The sequence below is a fragment of the Saccopteryx leptura genome, chromosome 3 (assembly GCF_036850995.1).
Source record: "Saccopteryx leptura isolate mSacLep1 chromosome 3, mSacLep1_pri_phased_curated, whole genome shotgun sequence".
In the NCBI taxonomy this organism is placed as follows: Eukaryota; Metazoa; Chordata; class Mammalia; order Chiroptera; family Emballonuridae; genus Saccopteryx; species Saccopteryx leptura.
The window spans coordinates 93,937,196-93,956,376 of NC_089505.1; the positions used below are offsets into that span (position 1 = coordinate 93,937,196).

General features: G+C 52.1%; 1 protein-coding gene across 1 annotated transcript; it reads right to left on the reverse strand.

Moving 5' to 3' along the window:
• Window positions 1–402: 402 nt before the first annotated feature.
• On the reverse strand, window positions 403–19,181 carry CASP9 (caspase 9). Its single transcript, XM_066375147.1, has 9 exons — window positions 18,955–19,181; window positions 15,720–16,101; window positions 12,761–12,795; window positions 12,233–12,409; window positions 11,649–11,738; window positions 10,401–10,548; window positions 2,918–3,097; window positions 2,200–2,309; window positions 403–1,187 (listed from the first exon to the last, which is right to left on the reverse strand). The coding sequence occupies exons 1-9, from the start codon at window positions 19,084–19,086 to the stop codon at window positions 1,098–1,100; spliced, it is 1,344 nt and encodes a 447-aa protein (XP_066231244.1). The 5' UTR covers window positions 19,087–19,181; the 3' UTR covers window positions 403–1,097.

Below are 19,181 nucleotides of genomic sequence, written 5' to 3' on the forward strand. Positions count from 1 at the left end.
AGCAAACCGTCCTCACGTCCAGGGTTTGAAAAGCAAGAAAGAGGCCAGATCGGGATAGCTTAAAAGACCTCGGCGTTGGGCCCTTCTCTGGGGAAGCCCAACATGTCACTGTCCCACAGCATGGTCAGCTTGCACTGCCGGGTCCTTTGGCCAGGAAGGCATACAGAGGCACAGGCTGGACTCGGAAGACCCAGGTACAGCCAGGTCTCTCTACCAGTTAACGGTGTTCCACTCAACAAGCAATCTGACCTCCCTGAGCACGTGGCTCCCACCCCAGTCACCTCCTGGGATGGGGTCAGGGTGAAGATTAAATGAAATGTTTCTCCCCCAAAAAAGCAAAAGTCTCCTTTATAATGAAGAACATGTTTAAGCAAAATGAGGGGGGAAATAGGCAAAAGAGAGTCCATATACACCTAAGGTTTATTTCTTTAAGAATACTGCAATACAGGAAAAATTAATAATTTTTAAGACTTTGGTTAAGATCCACAGATTCCAACCGTTCAGCCTCCAGTAGCCCTAAACTTGCTGATCTGAGAGAGATGTTGGTTGGTTTGTAGCTAAAAAAAAAAAAAGTCTCACAGTTCGGTGGTTCTCCAGTGGGGGCCCACCAGGGGACACCTGACAATGTCTGAAGACATTTCTGATCACTCTTCAGGGAGGGGTGCTCCTGGCCCTTAGTGGGTAGAGGCCAGGGATACTGTCAGGAAAGCACCCCACCCCCACCCCAGCATGAATTATCTGGCTCCAAATGTCCATGGTGCAGTTGTTGAGAAGCGCTGCTCTAGAGAAAATACAAGGATGTCAGACACGGTCGCTAGCCGGGCAGCCAGCCACTGGCCGAAAGCCACACGCTGTCCAGGGCATTCTTCCGCTCCTCTTCCTCTGTTGGCAGTCACTGGGCTCCAATTTGGTCGCTGCCAAGAGCCCGTCTGCCACCAGCTGAGGAGCCAACCTTCAACACGCTACAAAATCCTCCCAATGCATGACAGCTGCAGTTGAAGAGAAACCCAGGCCTCAGTCGACCCCGGACCCCAGACGGGGAGCAGGAAAGTTTTGGGGTGAAAGGTAAGGCAGGGGGGTCTTGGGCCCTGGCTTCACTAAGTTTTAAAGAAGAGTTTTTTCCGGAGGAAATTAAAACAACCAGGAATCTGTTTGTAAATCCCTTTCTCCGAAACAGCGTTGGCGACCTGTGAAAACACGACCACAGGGAGGTCTGTGAGTTCTCTCGATCGAAGTACAGAATTCCTTCAATTTCTGGAACTGAAGAGGAGCTTGGGAGCATGTTCCCTGAATAAGCACTTTTAAATGGCTCTAACTGCAGCCTCCTGGGGGGGGGGGGTGTTAAAGAACAAGCATCTCAACCACAAGTTAAGAAAACTCAGAATTCAAAATTTCAAAATTCAAAAAATTGACAAAGTTCAAATCAGAATGAAAGGCTTGCTTGAAGAGTAGAGAAGCGACGGGCCCCAGGACCGGAGGGTACTACTTGGCCCTGTTGGACCCCCACCCCCCACCCAGGCTGCCTGATGTCCACCTGCCCAGGACCATGGCACGTGGGGGCCCTACACTTGGACTTCTCTCCACTCTGCTCAGCAAAGCACAGAGCCAGAGCCTCCTCGGACAAAAGGAGGGGTCCCAGCCCACACAACCCCTTCTCACGGCACAGAACACCTGAGCGGAGTAGGTGGGGCCCCGGTGAGCTCGGGGACCCTCGGAGGAGTGGGATTTCACTTAGTGAGTCTGGGGCCCCATCAGACTGTCCTTCTCTGGTCTCTCGCTGGGGCCTCCCGAGAAGGGGACATCCTAATGAGGATTCACGATTCCTGGGGGTTAAGAGCAGATGACCATGCAGTGGGGCAAAGGGTACAGGGACAGCCCCACAACCTGCCCTCGGGGATGCCATGCTGTCTGGCCACTGAGCGAGCCAACCCTGGTGCTGAGGACCAGCTCTGTCAGTGGGGAGAGCGGAACGTGTCAGGCTGGGGACCTCCGAAAAGCTGAGGATGGTGGCCCTGGGAATAAGGGGCAAATGTCACTGTCGGCAGTGACATGCATTAGAGAAGCAACAGCCCCGACTCACAGCAAGCTGAAGTGCAGAAGCAGCTGGGGTTTCCCCATCTTTCGCCTGTGCTCTACCTGCTCCCCCACACCTGTCCCTCCCAGCAGCCTGCCCTCCCCTTCCCAGGAGGCGGGGCTCACCCTGAGCAGGAGGCTCTGCAGGTCTTCAGAGTGAGCCCACTGCTCAAAAATGCCATCCAGGGTCTCGATGTACCAAGAGCCACGCTTGGGATCCCTCCAGGAGACAAAACCTTTGGAAAGAGAAAGGCTGAACTTTGTCGGAGAGCGGTCCCCTCCCCAGGCCTGCAGGCAGGGACCTCCTCTGGACGCTGACCCATTTACACCTCCAGCAGGAGCAGCCCACATCTCTGTGCTCTGTCCCACTTGTGAGCTTATTTCATCCTCACCGTCACCTCGTGACATTGGTTATGAGGATGTTTCCCAACAAGGAAACCAAAGCTCAGAGAAGTCAAGTGACTTCCCTGAGGGACAAGAAAGGAGGAAGACTAACACCTGTCCCACTGCTGTGTCCCAGGCACTGTGCTCAGTGATGTCCAGCCACCCTGTTAATCCCCATGACCACCCCTGAGGTATGATGATTATTCCCATTTTAAAGATGAGAAAATTGAGGCAAGGCCAAGCAGTGGGTGAGGCACACAAGCCCAAGGGCGCATGCCTCCTTAAATTTTTTATCCTAGGCACCTCGCTTGCCTTAACCCGAGACTCAGAGAGGTGCAGTAACTTGCTCAGCATCACGCAGGTGGCAAGAGGCAGAACCAAGACTCACACACAGGTCTTTTCTTTCACAACACAATTGCTTCTAGGACAGGTAGGGGAACCCACTGGCAGATGCACTCACCTGGGAAGGTGGAGTAAGACACAAAGATGTCACTTGGTGTGGGCAAACTAGACACAGCATCTGGCTGGTCACAGTGGCCTGGGTCATCCTGGAATGGGGCAGCATCTGACTCGGGGTTACTGCCAGGGGTCCTGTCCTCAGGGAAGGTGGAGACCACCTCAAACCCATGGTCTTTCTGCTCTTCAGGAAGCAAAAATAGATACATTTGTCACTGAAACACACAGACCAGAGCTCCCGCTCCATGTAGCCTGTCCCCAACCCAAGACTGCCTGAGTCCTTCTAGAGCGGGGCAAACATGAGCAGGAAACTGAAATAGAAGCTTTACTTTTTCCTACAACAAAAGTTGTACACCTTTATTAAGTAAAACTTGGGGGCAGAGGGTGGGAAGATGCAGAAATTTTAAAAACAGCTATAAAAAGTTATAAGGTAGGCCCTGGCCGGTGGTTCAATGGATAGAGCATCGGCCCAGGCATATGGATGTCCCAGGTTCAATTCCCAGTCTGGGTACACAGGAGAAGTGATCATCTGCTTTCCCCTGCCCTCTCCCCCTTCTCTTCCTCTTCTCCTCCTGCCATCAGTGAGTTCGAGTATGGCTCCAGGCACTGAGGATAGCTCGGTTAGTTCAAGCGATCAGCCTCAGGTGCTAAAAATAGCTCAGTACTCGAACACCAGCCCCAGACAGGGTCGCCTAGTGAATCCCAGTCGGGGTGCATGCGGGAGTCTGCCTCACTACCTCCCCTCTTCTCACTTAAAAAAAAGAAGAAGAAAAAAGTTACAAGGTATACAACCAAAAGAATTGAAAACAGGTATCCAAACAAAAACTTGTACACAAAGGCGCACAGCAATATTATTCACAATAGGCAAAAGGTGGAAACAACCCAAGTGTCCATCCACAGATTAACAGATAAAATGTGGCAGAAACAGTAAATGGAATACTAGTTAGACTTAAAAAGGAATGAAGTGCCTGACCAAGCGGTGGCGCAGTGGATAGAGCGTCGGACTGGGATGCAGAGGACCCAGGTTCAAGACACCAAGGTTGCCAGCTTGAGTGTGGGCTCATCTGGTTTGAGCAAAGCTCACCAGCTTGGACCCAAGGTCACTGGCTTGAGCAAGGGGTTACTTGGTCTGCTGTAGCCCCATGGTCAAGGCACATATGAGAAAGCAATCAATGAACAACTAAGGTGTCGCAACAAAAAACTGATGATTGATGCTTCTCATCTCTCTCTGTTCCTGTCTGTCTGTCCCTATCTATCCCTCTCTTTGACTCTCTGTCTCTGTAAAAAAAAAAAAAAGGTAACGAAGTACTGACCCATAACACACGTGGATCAATTTTGAATGCATACCAAGTGAAAGAAGCCAGACACAAGAGGCCTCCTCCTGTGTTTCCATTTATCTGAAATGACCAGAATAGTAAATCCATAGAGAAGAAAGCAGATTAGCTGCCGCCAGGGGCTAGGAGAAGGCAGGAACAGAGAGTAACTGCTCACGGGTACAGGGTTCTTTTCAGGATGATGAAAAAGTTCTGGAGTTAGATAGCGCTGATGTAAAGGTACTTATTAATGCCACTGAATTATATACTTCAAAATGGCTAAAATGTTATGTCATTAAAAAATAAAACAAGTCACCCTGGCCGGTTGGCTCAGTGGTAGAGCATCGGCCTGGCGTGCAGGAGTCCCGGGTTCGATTCCCAGCCAGGGCACACAGAAGAAGTGCCCATCTACTTATCCATCCCTCCTCCTCTCCTTCCTCTCTCTCTCTTCCCCTCCTACAGCCAAGGCTCCATTGGAGCAAAGTTGGCCCAGGCGCTGAGGATGGCTCTGTGGCCTCTGCCTCAGGTGCTAGAATGGCTCTGGATGCAACAGAGTAACACCCCAGATGGGCAGAGCATCACCCCCTGGTGGGCATGCCAGAGGATCCAGGTCGGGCGTATGCGGGAGTCTGTCTGACTGCCTCCCCGTTTCCAGCTTCGGAAAAATGCAAAAAAAAAAAAAAAAAAAAAAGCAAAAAAACCCAAGTCACATTATTTCAGCCTTTAAAAGGGAAGGAAATTCTGATACATGTCATAGTATGGATGAACCGTGAAGACATTAAGCAAAGTAAAATAAGCCAGTCATAAGAAGATAAATATAAGATTCTACTTATAAGAGGTGCCTAGAGTAGTCCAACTCACAGAAACAGAAAATAGAATAGTGGTTACTGGGTTGGGGAGGGGTAGAATGGGGAGTTAGTGTTTACTGGGTACAGGGTTTCAGTCTGGCAGAATGAAAAGCATTCTGGAGATAGATGGTCATGACAGTCACCCAACAACATGACTGGGTTAATACCACTGAGCTATACACCTAAGTTGTATGTGCACTGTACCACAATGTTTTTAAATATTTTAAAAATTACCAAAAAAGGTCACAAAACAGTATATAACATATGATCCACTTGGCATATGCAGGATGGAAGGATGGAAGGATGGATGGACAGATGGATGGATGAATGGATGAATGAGAAACAAAAATCCTGGAAGAAAACATGCCAATTATTAAAAATGGCTACTACCTCTGGGGAACAAGATTGGGAACAGGGATGACAGAGGACTTTTACTTTCATCTTCATATACCTCTAAAGTCTTTGATGTGTGTGTGTGGTTTAATGAGCATGAATTATTTTCGATCTCATAAGTTTACAGTGGTTATTTTGTAGTTCGGTGGGTTTTTGGGTTTTTTTTAATTTTACTTTTCTGAAGCTGGAAACGGGGAGAGACAGACAGACTCCCGCATGCGCCCGACCAGGATCCACCCGGCACGCCCACCAGGGGCTACGCTCTGCCCACCAGGGGGCGATGCTCTGCCCCTCCGGGCATCGCTCTGCTGCGACCAGAGCCACTCTAGCACCTGGGGCAGAGGCCAAGGAACCATCCCCAGCGCCTGGGCCATCCTTGCTCCAATGGAGCCTTGGCTGCGGGAGGGGAAGAGAGAGACAGAGAGGAAGGAGGGAGGGGGTGGAGAAGCAAATGGGCGCTTCTCCTATGTGCCCTGGCCGGGAATCGAACCCGGGACCCCCGCACTCCAGGCCGACGCTCTACCGCTGAGCCAACTGGCCAGGGCCGGGTGGGTTTTTTTTTTTAAGATTTTACTTATTAATTTTTTTTTAGAGAGAGAGAGAAAAATGTGGGGGTGGAGGGTGGGAAGTATCTACTCTTATGTACCCTGACCAGGCAAGTTTGGGGTTTCGAAGCAGTGACCTCAGCATTCCAGGTTGACACTTTATCCACTGTGCCACCACAAGTCAGGCTGGCTGCTTTTCTAACCACATTAATGGCCTCTTCACCACCACACATTAAATCTCTACGTGATGATTCAAAACAAAGCATAGCCCAGCCGGGTCGGCAGCACCTGAAGGCAACCATGGCCAACAGCTGGCTGCATCTCCTTCCAGGTGTTTGTCGACTTGTTTCTACCTGCTGATTCACAGGTTCAACTAATCATGCTTCATTCCTCGATCACAGCATCATGAGGCTTTTCCTAATGAAGGATCATTACAGAGCCTTCTTTAAAATCACGGTCTATGGTACAGGTGGCAGGCACACGCACACGCGCGCGCACACACACGCACACGCAGTACCCCTGGCACGCAGAGCATCCACACAGGCACTGAGGGAAGACACAAAGTAAGAAGATGGGATTCTTCTGTCCAGGTTGTTCAGTGCCCAAACTTATAAAACGTGCATTAAGACTTAGAATTTTATATAACACCATATAAAATGCACCTTTTCTTTTTGTAGGATGATAGTTGAGGAGACTGTCCACAACATCATAGAGCACCCCCTTCAAGACAACCAAAGGAAGAGAAGTCGCCATCCTTGGTTCTGTCTTGGGAATATACCAGGGGGACCTTATGCGTGATTCTACCTTACCCTGTCCCCCCTTGGCCGCTGGGAAGCGCAAGCCAAGTCTGCAGGCGGCCGCCACAGGCGGGCAGGACCTCCCAGGGGGCATCTCCAGACTCCAAACCTGCTCTTCCTTGCACCTCCTCTATCTTGTTCTGCTGCACCACTCGGACCTCTGAAGCTACTACCTCAAGTCCTTTTATGGATTCGAAGGAGGCATCAAGTCACAGGTGATAGGACCCATGGAGATGTTTACAGCTTCTGACCCAGGAATTCCCTAAGGAAATGTAGTAATTCAGGTGGAGCCAGAAGCCCTCTATATAAAGACATTTGTGGACATGAGAGCCAAAAATTAGATATTCCCTAAATGGTCAACATTAGGGAAATGGTTTAGTGGGCGCATAGCACTAAAGCAGGAAGGTTAAGTCATCATCTGAACTGGCGACGGGGAAGGCTGTGGAGGTGTGGGGCCACGCAGAAGGGATTATGTGAGAGGAGAAATAAATGCAGACTGAGGCGTGGGCCGGGACCAAGGTAAGAGGCTAGAATGAGACGGCTGTGTCAGGCTTACAGGGTTTGGGTGACTTTAAATTGTCACAGTCTTTTTTTTTTTTTTTTTTTGCATTTTTCCGAAGCTGGAAACAGGGAGGCAGTCAGACAGACTCCTGCATGTGCCCGACCGGGATCCACCCAGCATGCCCACCAGGGAGCGATGCTCTGCCCATCTGGGGCGTTGCTCTGTTGCAACCAGAGCCATTCTAGCACCTGAAGCAGAGGCCATAGAGCCATCCTCAGCGCCCGGGCCAACTTTGCTCCAGTGGAGCCTTGACTGCGGGAGGGGAAGAGAGAGACAGAGAGGAAGGAGAGGGGGAGGGGTGGAGAAGCAGATGGGCGCTTCTCCTGTGTGCCCTGGCCGGGAATCAAACCCAGGACTCCTGCACGCCAGGCTGACGCTCTACCACAAAGCCAACTGGCCAGGGCCACTGTCACAGTCTGTCTTTTTGATGTTAAAATCCAAATGCCCCCAAAGCAGTGGAAGGCCTGGAAAACAGAATGGTCAAGGCAAGACTCAGGCCACACACAGCTCAGCCAGAGGCACCAGGGTGGTGACCCTGAGGAGGTCTCCGAGAATGAGTTCCTGGGAAGCGGAGCGGGTATCACAGGCTACTCAGGAAAGACGGCAGCTAGAAAGAGCTTCAGGAGAACAGGCAGAGGGGACGTGGCCCAGAGGGTTCCTGAGGGGAGGGTTTCTGGAGCAGGGGACTGGGCCCCAGCCTCCGATGGGAGACTGAGAACAGTCCTGGTAGGGAAAATGGCCCATCGGGCAGGCCCACAGGCAGGAGAACGGGCAGCGTGAGTGGCTGGACCTATGGTAGGAAATGACAAGGAGGGAGAGAGGTCACGTTCACCTAGGGAGGCTGGGGTCCCATCTGCAGGATAGTTCCAGCAGCCCCATAACAATAACTCCAACATCGACCGACCTCTGCCCCCATACAGCTGAAGCTTAGAAACTCGGTGATTTCCATTCTCACAGCTCACGTGCAGGGTCCAGGACTCTGCCTTATCCCTGTCTGCCTCTCAGCCCCCTGCTCTTCTCCACAGAGGCCGCCAGGCCCGCAAAGAGGGGCGTCTGAGGTATGTGCACGCTGGACCAGAGCTTACTCAGGTCGCTACTTCTGGTTATTTTCTTGGCTGAGATTCTGGGATCTGGCCTAGGTGTCTGGGAATGACTTACGCGGAACAGGGGAGGGAACCTGAGATGTGAGCGTGGGACAACTGCCCATGCAGCAGGGGGAGGGGGCACTTCGGTGGGGGCTGACAAGAAGGCCCTAAGGAGACAGGGGTGGGGCAGACGCAACAGGATCCAAGAGGAGGGGGGTGTGGGGAGAGTGAGTCAGACAGCGGACGCTAGCCGTGTGTGCCTTCAAGTGGCATCCTCATGCTACAGATCTGATGTGACAGCCTGGCGCCGGGGTTCTGCACTTTATGCACAGCTTTGTCCTTAAAGAGCCCCACTGACTCAGAACCAACCCCCTGGGGGGCAGGGCTAGCTTCCCCATCCGGGAAGAGGAGCAGTCCCTCAGCACACACAATCCACAACCACGGTAACATATTGTGCTTCCTTCTGCCTTCTCAGCGTGAGCCCTAAAATTCTGAACAGGCGTCACCCAAAATGAACAGCTCGGCCCCACAGAGGCCCATCCGCTTCGGCCAAGTGCATCGTCATGCTGTGTCACCTCAGATCACGCTACTTACGGACATTCCACCCCAAAGTGACCGACGCGGACGCACATTTTTCTGCCCTGGTACCTGCACGGCCTCTTAAGGAAGGGGGTTAGACGACTTTTAAATTTTTCCAATTGTAACAACAGTGGACTTTAAAAATAGCAACCTAAGAGTCACCAAAATCCAGGACAGATTTTCAGATGCATGTAAAACAACAGGACACCCCTCCAGATACAGAGACCGCAGACATTTCTGTATTCCTGTTCTCAGCCTACAGACCGCCCCCGTGTGGCAATAGCGTTAACCACAGCCTGCTGGGGGCCGAGCGGGGACCTGGACTCCAAAGGCAGCTGCATTCCAGAGTTGGAATCTTTCTCTCCCCAGTGAGTTGTTTTGCTTTTGAATGGCAGGAGTCTATGTTATGTCCAAGTTTACTCACAGATATTTATAGAGGGTTCTATTTCAAAGTCAAGTTGAAATAATTAAAATCTACATAAGATGCAACCAAACTGTGAGCTCTGTGCCAGCTGTAGGCAGACAGGCCTGGCCCTGCCCGTGGACAGCTGACCAGGGGATGAGGCCGTGTGAACACCAGGAGAAGGTGCTGTGATGGAAGAACAGCAGCTGCAGGAGCACAAGGGCCAGTTGACCCTGACTGTTCAAGGAAGCGGGTGTTTAGGGAAGACTTCCTGGAGGCGGTGACAGTAAGTTATAATCAGAAGGATGGATGCTTAAGAGTTGGCCAGGAGACAAGAGAGGATGGCCCAGGGAAAGGCTGAGGCATAACCAGAGCCTGTGACATCTGGGAAGGTTGAGCAGTGCTGGACGGGCACAGCATGCCAGGCTTGGGGACACAAAGTGTCGGGGCCGGTTAACCAAGGAACTTGTAGGCCCCACTAAGGAGTCCAAAGACACCGCCAAGATCCTCTGTGCTACTGAAAATGGATATACTGGGATGGGCACAGGGCTGAGGGCACCCTGACTGTAACTTGCCCAGAAAGCTGGCCTCCCTTCCTTGGGGTGGTGGAAAGGAGGTCTAGCTGATGGAGGTCAGGAGAATGATGACAGGAAAATGGAGTTTTTCTTTCTCCTCCGCTGTGTTTATTTTTGTCAAGTCTCTGCAGCCGAAGCTGCCGAAGCTGCAGGCGCCTCTGGCTACAGCCCTGTGGGACCAAGACCCTCGCCTCGAAAAGCTGGATGAAGCTGAGGCCCACTCTAGCCAGATGCAGGTGCTGCCATTCAGACAACAGTGACCATGTTTGGGACCCTCTGACTGCCTGGAGACCCCCCGGGACATCGTGAGGGGCTGGATGGAGAAGCAGGCGGCGGTGGCCCCTCCCCCTCCAGCTTCTTCTGCAGGGGCGCTGAGGACCCACTTACCTCCGCCACAGGCCTGGATGAAAAAGAGCTTGGGCTTCCCTCCCAAGCTGGGGCAGCTGGTTCCATTGAAGATGTTCACGATTCTCTCAATGGACACAGGACACCCATCTGTGCCATAAACAGCCCCCGGGAACTGGAGGTGGCTGGCCTAGGAGACCAAGAATCCTGGTTACAAAACCAAGATATCAGGTAGAATCCCAACAGCCTGTTCAGAGGCTCAGAGGAGGCGGCAAGAGAGGCCAGCGTTCAGAAGGTCCCCGCCAGGGGCACAGGCTGATTTAGACAGAGCAGGTTGGTTCTGGATGGGCCCTGGTCATCTTCCATTCCAAGAGTCTCAAACTCACAGGTCTATAGGGGCCAAAAAAGCCTAACTGGAGAGTGCCACTCAGACAGCCAGCTTCTTCTAGATCAGTGGCTCTCCAAGCGTGGTCCCCAGAGCAGTACTATCAGCATCACCTGGAAGTTGAAAGACATCCAGATTCTGGGCCCCACCCAGACCTCCTAAATCAGAAACCCTGAGAGAGGAGACCAGCAACCAGATACTTCAGGTGCCTCTCATGCTGCTCGACCACTGTAGATCAAGTCTTCTCAAACTTCATGTGCACGGGATCCTGGTCAAGTGCAGGCTCTGAATGAGGAGGGCTGGGTGGGGCCCGGGAGTCTGCATGCTCACCAGCTGCCAGGTGGTGCCCATGATGCTGGTTTAGTGACCACGCCATGAAGGAAACAACCTAAGGGACAGCCCCTGTCTGGCTACAGGCCATACAGCATGCTCTGTGAGGACCTCAACTTAAAAGATGAGGAAACTGAGGCCCAGGAAGGAGAATAGCCTTGGACACAATGACCCAGCACATCAGTGGCCACACGCAGAGTGGGCCTCAGTGTCCTGACGCCCAGCCAGCAGCAAAGGGCCCGGAGCCATGCCCAGCAGGACCGAGGCAGGAGCTGGGAGCTCTTATGTGCTGTGCCGGCACAGAACAAAATCTGGGGGTAGCAGCTTCGTGAGCAGAGCTTGTCTCCTCCCTGCCTCTCCCAGATGGCTTCTCCCAGGAACACCACGCCACCCAAGAGGAGACTCCAACTCCTCAGAGAGCCAGGTGGCTCTCAAGGAAACAATGGGAGGCAGACAGGGCCCCATGGCACTTCCCACAAAGCCAAGGGTGTCCTGGGCACAGGAAAGAACGGCGCTCCCGCATGCCTGTCGGTACAGCCTGCCCAGGTGCCTGCCGGGAAGCTGAGGCCTCCTACCTGACAGCCGTGAGAGAGGATGACCACCACACAGCAGTCCAGGGCCGCATGGTCCCGCCGGGACAGCTCCAATAGAGCCTGGACCATTTGCTACAAAGAGAAGGTTGCAGGTGAGCCAGAACATGGACGGACCAGGTCCCCATCCTGAGCCCACCGGAACACCTGGGCAGAGCACCTTCCCTGCTCCCAGGCCCAATTCTGAAGTAATGACAGTCGTTAATAGTCACAATAGTCACCGTCCTTGGGGAAAGGTGCTGTACTTGGGCACTGATCATTTAACCCTCACAGCGACCCTTGGAGGTGAGTCCTGTTCTTGCTGTCTAGACAATAAAACCAAGGCTCAGGCGTGACCCAGCAGGTACCAGGAGAGCCAGTCCTCCACCCAGGTCTCTGAATCTGAACCTTACACTGGTAACCACTGAGCCGTACTCCCTTGCTCGGTCCTACAGACGTAAGGGCAACTCTGGGGGAGTCACTTGCTTCCAGTGCCCCTCACAGGTCACTGCCCCGCCTCAACCCGTCCCTCTGCATGGACAGTGACCAGGGACAGTGACCGGGGACAGTGATGGGAACAGTGACCGGACCTTGGCCGGCAGGTTGCACTTCGCCTCCACGGTGAAGTGAAGCAAGCGGAAGCGTCGCTGCAGCTTCTCACAGTCGATGTTGGAGCCGGTGCGGATTCGGAGCCTCGACTTCGGGCAGAAGCTCACGTTGTTGATAATGAGGCAGTAGCCACAGGGGTCTGCGTTCATGACGTAGGCCTGCCCAAGCAGAGGGACCAGCATCAACCGGGGTCTCGCGGCATTTCTCAGGAGGGAAGGCGACCCCCTGGTTTTCACTCGTGTGGTTGACAGTCTGGAGCAATGAGACAGAAACTGGGGTCTGCCCTCCCTCTGAAGGAAGAGCAGGGTCTGCAGCCAGCATTGTGGGCACAAGCGAATAGATGGCAAACCAGACCCAGGTGAGCATGAGCGGTGTGACGTACAGACACCTAGACTCAGGAGAGGGGTTAGCAGTGGGCTCCTGACTCAGCTGCCGGGAAGGGCCTGGGGAGTGAGGTGCAGAAGGACCCAACGCCCGTGCCACCGGCCCCAAATCGTATGAAGACTCACCAAATCAGCGTTGCTCCTCAATGTCTCCTGAGCACCTGGGAGAGAGAGACAAAAAGGGGAAACAGGAATGTCGGGGTCCAACAGGGGAGGGGCCAGCGGTCTCTCTGTGAGGGCGGCCCCCACAGCAACGTAGAAGTGGGAACTTGGGAACCCTCAGACACTGCTGACAGGAAGGGGTCAAGGGGCACCGCCGCCATGGAGAACTGTTTAGAAGTTTCTCATGATTAAAAAATACACACCTGCCCTCGGACCAGCAATGCCACTCCCAGGTGTAGACCCAAGAGAGAGGAGCACAGTGGACACAAAAAGACGTGGCCACCAGTGTTCGGTGAAGCCTTTACTCCTGGTGCCCAAAATGAGGAGCAACACGAAGGTCCGTCAACAGGTCAAAGGAACGCCACACAGCCTGCACGGGAGTGAGCGACCCCTACATGCAACACCATGGGTCATCTCAAAAACATTATGCCGAGTAAAACAATAAATAAATAAAAAGGCCATCAAAGTATGGACAGTGCAGTCCCGTGTATGTGGAATTCTAAAGCAGAGGGTATAAGGGAATATAAGGGAGCTCTAGGAGAGGAGAGGCCCCACCCTGTGGAACCCACAGGGCCCAGCACAGAGCAGGTCCTTGGGAAATGTTTGCAGAATGAATGAGTAAAATGCTCATTTCTTCCTTCAGTGTCAAATAGTTTTCATTTGAATTAGCTAAAAGTCAACTAGCCACCAGCCCATAAGGTCATTGGACATTTTTTTTTTTTGTATTTTTCTGAAATTGGAAACAGAGAGGCAGTCAGACAGACTCCCGCATTCATCTGACCAAGATCCACCCAGCATGCCCACCAGGGGGCGATGCTCTGCCCGTCCGGGACACTGCTCTGTTGTGACCAGAGCCATTCTAGTGCCTGAGGCAGAGGCCATAGAACCATCCTCAGCGCCCGGGCCAACTTTGCTCCAATGGAGCCTTGGCTGCGGGAGGGGAAGAGAGAGACAGAGAGGAAGGAGAGGGGGAGGGGTGGAGAAGCAGATGGGTGCTTCTCCTGTGTGCCCTGGCCGGGAATCAAACCCGGGACTCCTGCATGCCAGGCCAATGCTCTACCACTGAGCCAACCAGCCAGGGCCTATATTTATTTTTAAGCAGAGAGAACATGGTGGCTACCTCCAAGACATGTTAGAGTGTGATCCAATGATGGTGACATTCATTGCTCAGGGAAGGCCTGGACCCCTCATTGGGAACTATTTTCTCACCAATTTAAAAGTTACACGACAGGCCCTGGCCGGTTGGCTCATAGGAGGGGCGCCCATTTGCTTCTCCACCCCCTCCCTCCTTTCTCTCTGTCTCTCTCTTCCCCTCCCGCAGCCGGGGCTCCATTGGAGCAGGGATGGCCCGGGCGCAGGGGATGGCTCCTTGGCCTCTGCCCCAGGCACTAGAGTGGCTCTGGTCGCAGCAGAGCGACGCCCCAGAGGGGCAGAGCATCGCCCCCTGGTGGGCAGAGCATCACCCCTGGTGGGCGTGCCGGGTGGATCCCGGTCGGGCGCATGCGGGAGTCTGTCTGACTGTCTCTCCCCGTTTCCAGCTTCAGAGGGATAAAAAGAAAAGAAAAAAAAAAAGTTACCCGACAGAAGCATTCACATCCCATGTTTGTTTGTTTTTATTGTTTTACCTAGCCTGAAGGTTTCTATTAGTCCACAGACTTGATTTTAAAATGATTGCTCATTTCCAAAATTCCACTGCACCCCCAAAATATTATCCACTACTGAGGAATGTATTCATTTCTCAGATTAGCAACAATGATCCACAAAGTGACAGAGTGACAGCATCCTGATGGCAGAATAGGAATTTTCTACTGCCTTCCCCCAGAGAACCCCAGCTCTGACAATGACCCACAGACAAGAGTGCCTTGGCAAAGTTCGGGAGTCTAGTGGAGAAGTCCTATCACCTTGCTGATGCAAAAAGAAAGAGGCTAGGCTCTGGCTGGTTGGCTCAGTGGTAGAGCATCGGCCTGGCGTGTGGAGGTCCCGGGTTCGATTCCTGGCCAGGGCACACAGGAGAAGCGCCCATTTTCTTCTCCACCCTTCCCCCTCTCTTTTCTCTCTATCTCTCTCTTCCCCTCCCACAGCCAAGGCTCCATTGGAGCAAAGTTGGCCCGGATGCTGAGGATGGCTCCATGGCCTCCACCTCAGGTGCTAGAATGGTTCTAACTGCAGCAGAGCAACGCTCCAGAGGGGCTGAGCATCGCCCCCTGGTGGACATGCCAGGTGGATCCCAATTGGGCACATGCGGGAGTCTGTCTGTCTGCCTCTACACCGCTTCTCACTCGAGGGGGGTGGGGAGAGGCTAGTCAGTAAAGACTGGAGGAGGTGATACTTCCTCAAGTGTAAAAACAGTAACACAAGACTTTAAGGAACATGAAAAATCAAGAAAGCATGACACCACCAAAAAATCACAATAGTTTCCAGTGACTGACCCCAAAGAAAAGAAAACCTGAGCTTTGCCCAATAAAGAATTCAAAATCATTGTTTAAGGGAAGCTCAGTTAGCTACAAGAAAACACAGACAATTCAACAAAATCTGGAAAACAATATACAAACAAAATGAGAAGTTCAACAGAAGAAACCAAAAAGAGAATCAAACAGAAAATCTGGTGCTGAAGAATACAATGAATAAAATAAAATAAAACAATGCAATAGAGAACATCCATATCAGACTTGATCAAACAGAAGAAAGAATCTGTGAAGCAGAAGCCAAGTCATGTGAAATTATCTGTTTAGAAAAAGAATACATACTCATGCTTTTTAGAGGAGGGGCTGCCAAAATTAAACCACCTAAGGACTTACCAGAATATCCCACTCATCCCCTAGGAGTTCTCAGAAAGATAACACCAAAATTAAATTCAGAATTTCAGCCTGCCCAGCTATACCAATGGTCACGCCCACCTGCCAACCATGTTCTCAGTACTCACGGACATCACGGATGCTGCCAGAACCAATGTCTCCCGGCCTGGGCACCTCTGGTCTGAGAACCTCTGGATGGAGCGTGGCTGGACAGAGCTCCTCTGGCCCCAACACCACTGGAGTAAGTTTGCCTGGATCCCACTTCACCGTTCTCGGCTCCTCAGGTTTGAGGCCCATTGGTCCGACCACCACAGGCATGAGGTCTCGGGGTCTGACAGCCTCTGGATCCCGCTGTGCTGCTTGGCTTCTCGTTCTCAGCAGCGAAGCCAGGCTATTCTGGCCTGTGTCCTCTAAGCAGGAGATGAACAAAGGAAGGGCCCGACTCCCTCGAGTCTCCAGATCTATGATCAGCTGCCTGGCCTGATCATGCCGAGACCCAGAGCCTGCCCTCTGTTTGGAAAGAAAGACAAGGCAGTATTACTCAGGCACTTTCCTGTGACTCTGACCTTGTTCCTCTCTTGCCTAGATAGCATAAATCTAAATAATGAGGCATGTGGGCAAAAACTGAGCCTGCTTTTGCCTCTCAATTCATTCAGTATTTTGGAGCCGTGTACTATGTGCCCAGTGCTGTGCTAAGGGCTGAAAATACAGCAGCACAAAGCCTCAGTCCTCAAGGGACATAACTCACATGGGGAATGCAAACAGACAAATCAACAATGACACAGCAAGGAGAGATGTGCCACAGGGATAGCACATGGGATAGGAGGGTATAGGGGCACCCAACTCAGTCCTGGATGGTCAGAGAGAATTCCAGCAGGGGATCTTAGCTGAGGCCCTAGGGAACATTAGAAAATGAATAGTGAGATGCAATGATGGAAGCTGGGGTGATGTGGCTACAAGCCAAGAAATGCTGGCAGCCTCTAGAGCAGCGGTTCTAGCTGTAGCAGGCAAGGAACAGGTTTTCCCTTTAGCCTCCAGAAGGAAACAGCCCTGCTAATACCTTGACTTTAAACCCTTAGGACTCACTTTGGACTCTTGACCTCCAGAAACGTAAGAGAAGAAGTATGTGTTGTCTTAAAAAAAAAAAAAAATGAACATGGATAGTGAATTCAGAGAAACAGGAAATGAAAGTTGGAGTGGGGAACAGTAATGAGGGATGAGGCATTTGTGTCGTTATGCCAAGAAAGCTGTGGCTTCTCACAGATCTGCCTTTTAGAAAAATCAGCCTGCAGGCAGGGTAGACAATGAAGGGAGCGAGCCCCAGCCAGGTCAGGTGGCGGCTAAGATGGCGCAGCTGGAAGAGAGAGAAGTGAAAGGAGAGACCAGAGGAAGAAGAAGGGAGAACCAACAGGACCTGGCCATTAATAGGATGGACTGTGAAGATGGAGAAATGGCCAAGTTTGACAGGTGTGGGGATGGTGAGGCCAGTCACTGAGACAGGCAGCAGGATGGGAACAAGAACAAGATACTGGTTATCTGTGGTTGTCCTTTGAGACCCAGCACTGGGCAAGTCCCTCAGGATCCACACCCTGTCCTCAAACGTTCTACAGCACTGCTGTCTGAGGGAACTTTCCGAGATGATGGAAAGGGTCTCTATCTGTGCTGTCGAGTATAGCAGCTCTCAGACACACGTGGCCGCTGAACACCTGTGTCCTATGACTGGGGCACTGAGTTTTTTATTGTTTAATTTTAATGACTTCAGATTTACATTTAAATAGTGACGTGTGACTAATGGCTACATGGAACAGCATGGACCTATAGTGTCACTGATGAGCTAATTCTCAGTAGCCAAACAACTTTCTGCCGACTTCCACAAATAGATTGTGGTGTTTTGACTTCTCTCAAGAGTTACTCAACACTCACAATAAGACAGACACTTGTTTAAAGAATCATTTTATTCAGTCCCCCTCGACAACCTAAAATTACACTTATCCCCACTTTACGGAAGAGGGAAACTGAGTCATGAAAAGGTGTTACAACTTGCTAATATATAACAAAGCCAGGATGAGGGCCCAGATCCACGTGGCCCCAAAGCCTGTGTGTTTATCCATCATACCAGGTATGGTGAAATGGTACCCATCATTCACACAGCATTCTTTAAAAATTAAGGATTTTTGCTAATTTTTAAAATGTATTTATTGATTGTAGAGGGAGAGGGAGTGAGAGAGATAGACACATGGAACCATTCCTGTATGTGTCCTAACTGGGGATCAAACCTGCAGCCTTCGCCTACCAGGACAATGCTCTAACCAACCGAGCTATCTGGCCAGGGCTGCTAACATGTAAATCAGGTAATCTGACATGAAAATGCCTGTGAATGTACTAAAAGGCATGCTATGGCCTCAACTGTTTCTACTCCTCAGTACACACCAATGCAGCAGGTGCTCATAAGACTTCTTTTAATATTATTCATTGGTAATTTTTCATATGACATTTGTTCTGCTGAAGATGTCCTCACTGGGTCAGGCCAAGCTCCTGAGTGATGAAGACACTGGACACTCCCCCTGTAAGCAGCCCACAGGGCACTGGCCGGGGGCCTACAGGGAGCTATGCACACCTCTGCACCTCATAGCCGGAAATCCCTCCTGTACCCACCTCACCTCACAGGTCTGGGGAGGATCACATAAGACAAAGATAGGAATGCTTTTAGAGAGACAACCTCTACTGTTTAACTTTATGATTCCCTCCATTACCTGCATAAGACCATTCATCTCCAAAACCCCTTACAAAACATAAATTGAACACAGGAGATAGGCACAGTCAACTACCCCATCCATGAGCCCTCTGTGCCTGACACTCTACTGTCATCTCATTTAGCTCGCAGGCTAATTCTACCGTTGTCCCCATTTCACAGCCCAGGAAAGTGGCTCAAAGAGGGTAAGTGATTTGCCCAAGGGCAGGGTGTCAGGCAGTTTGCCGCCTAAGGGTGCCGGACACCTCCATGCTAAAAATAATAAACGCGCCTCCTTGTTGGCGAAAGCACAGCACAGCCGCAGCTGACAGCGCACGCTGACGGTGCGGGAGCAGAATCGCGTTAGCGAGCCCGCAGGAGGGGCTGGGAGCGTTCGCTTCGGCCGGGCAATTTAGTGGGCTCGCCGCCGCGAGGAACAACGGGGTTCCCGCACAGTTAGTTCCCGAAAGGGGGCTGGGTACTGGTTGGCACAGACAGGGAAGCTCGGCCATTAAGTTATGTTGTAGATCCAGGAACCCCCTCTGCGCGGCCTCGCCATCCCCATCTGTGGCGGAAGTCTGCGCACGACCAGGGCAGCGGAGAGCGCCGTCTGGGAGCGGGCGGTGGCGCACCTGGATGTCCTCGATCATGCGGGGCGTGAAGAGCTCGCGGTTCAGCAGAGAGTCCCAGAGCGAGGCCACCTGCAGCTCGCTGACCAACTGCACGCGGCACCGCCGCAGGAGCTGCCGGTCAGCGTCGTCCATGGCGGGCAGACAGCGGGGACCCGGGCCGCCTCCGTCCGCTTCCGGGCCTCGGCTAGCGCTCCCCTCCGGCTCCCCAGGAACCGCCCCTGGGCGGG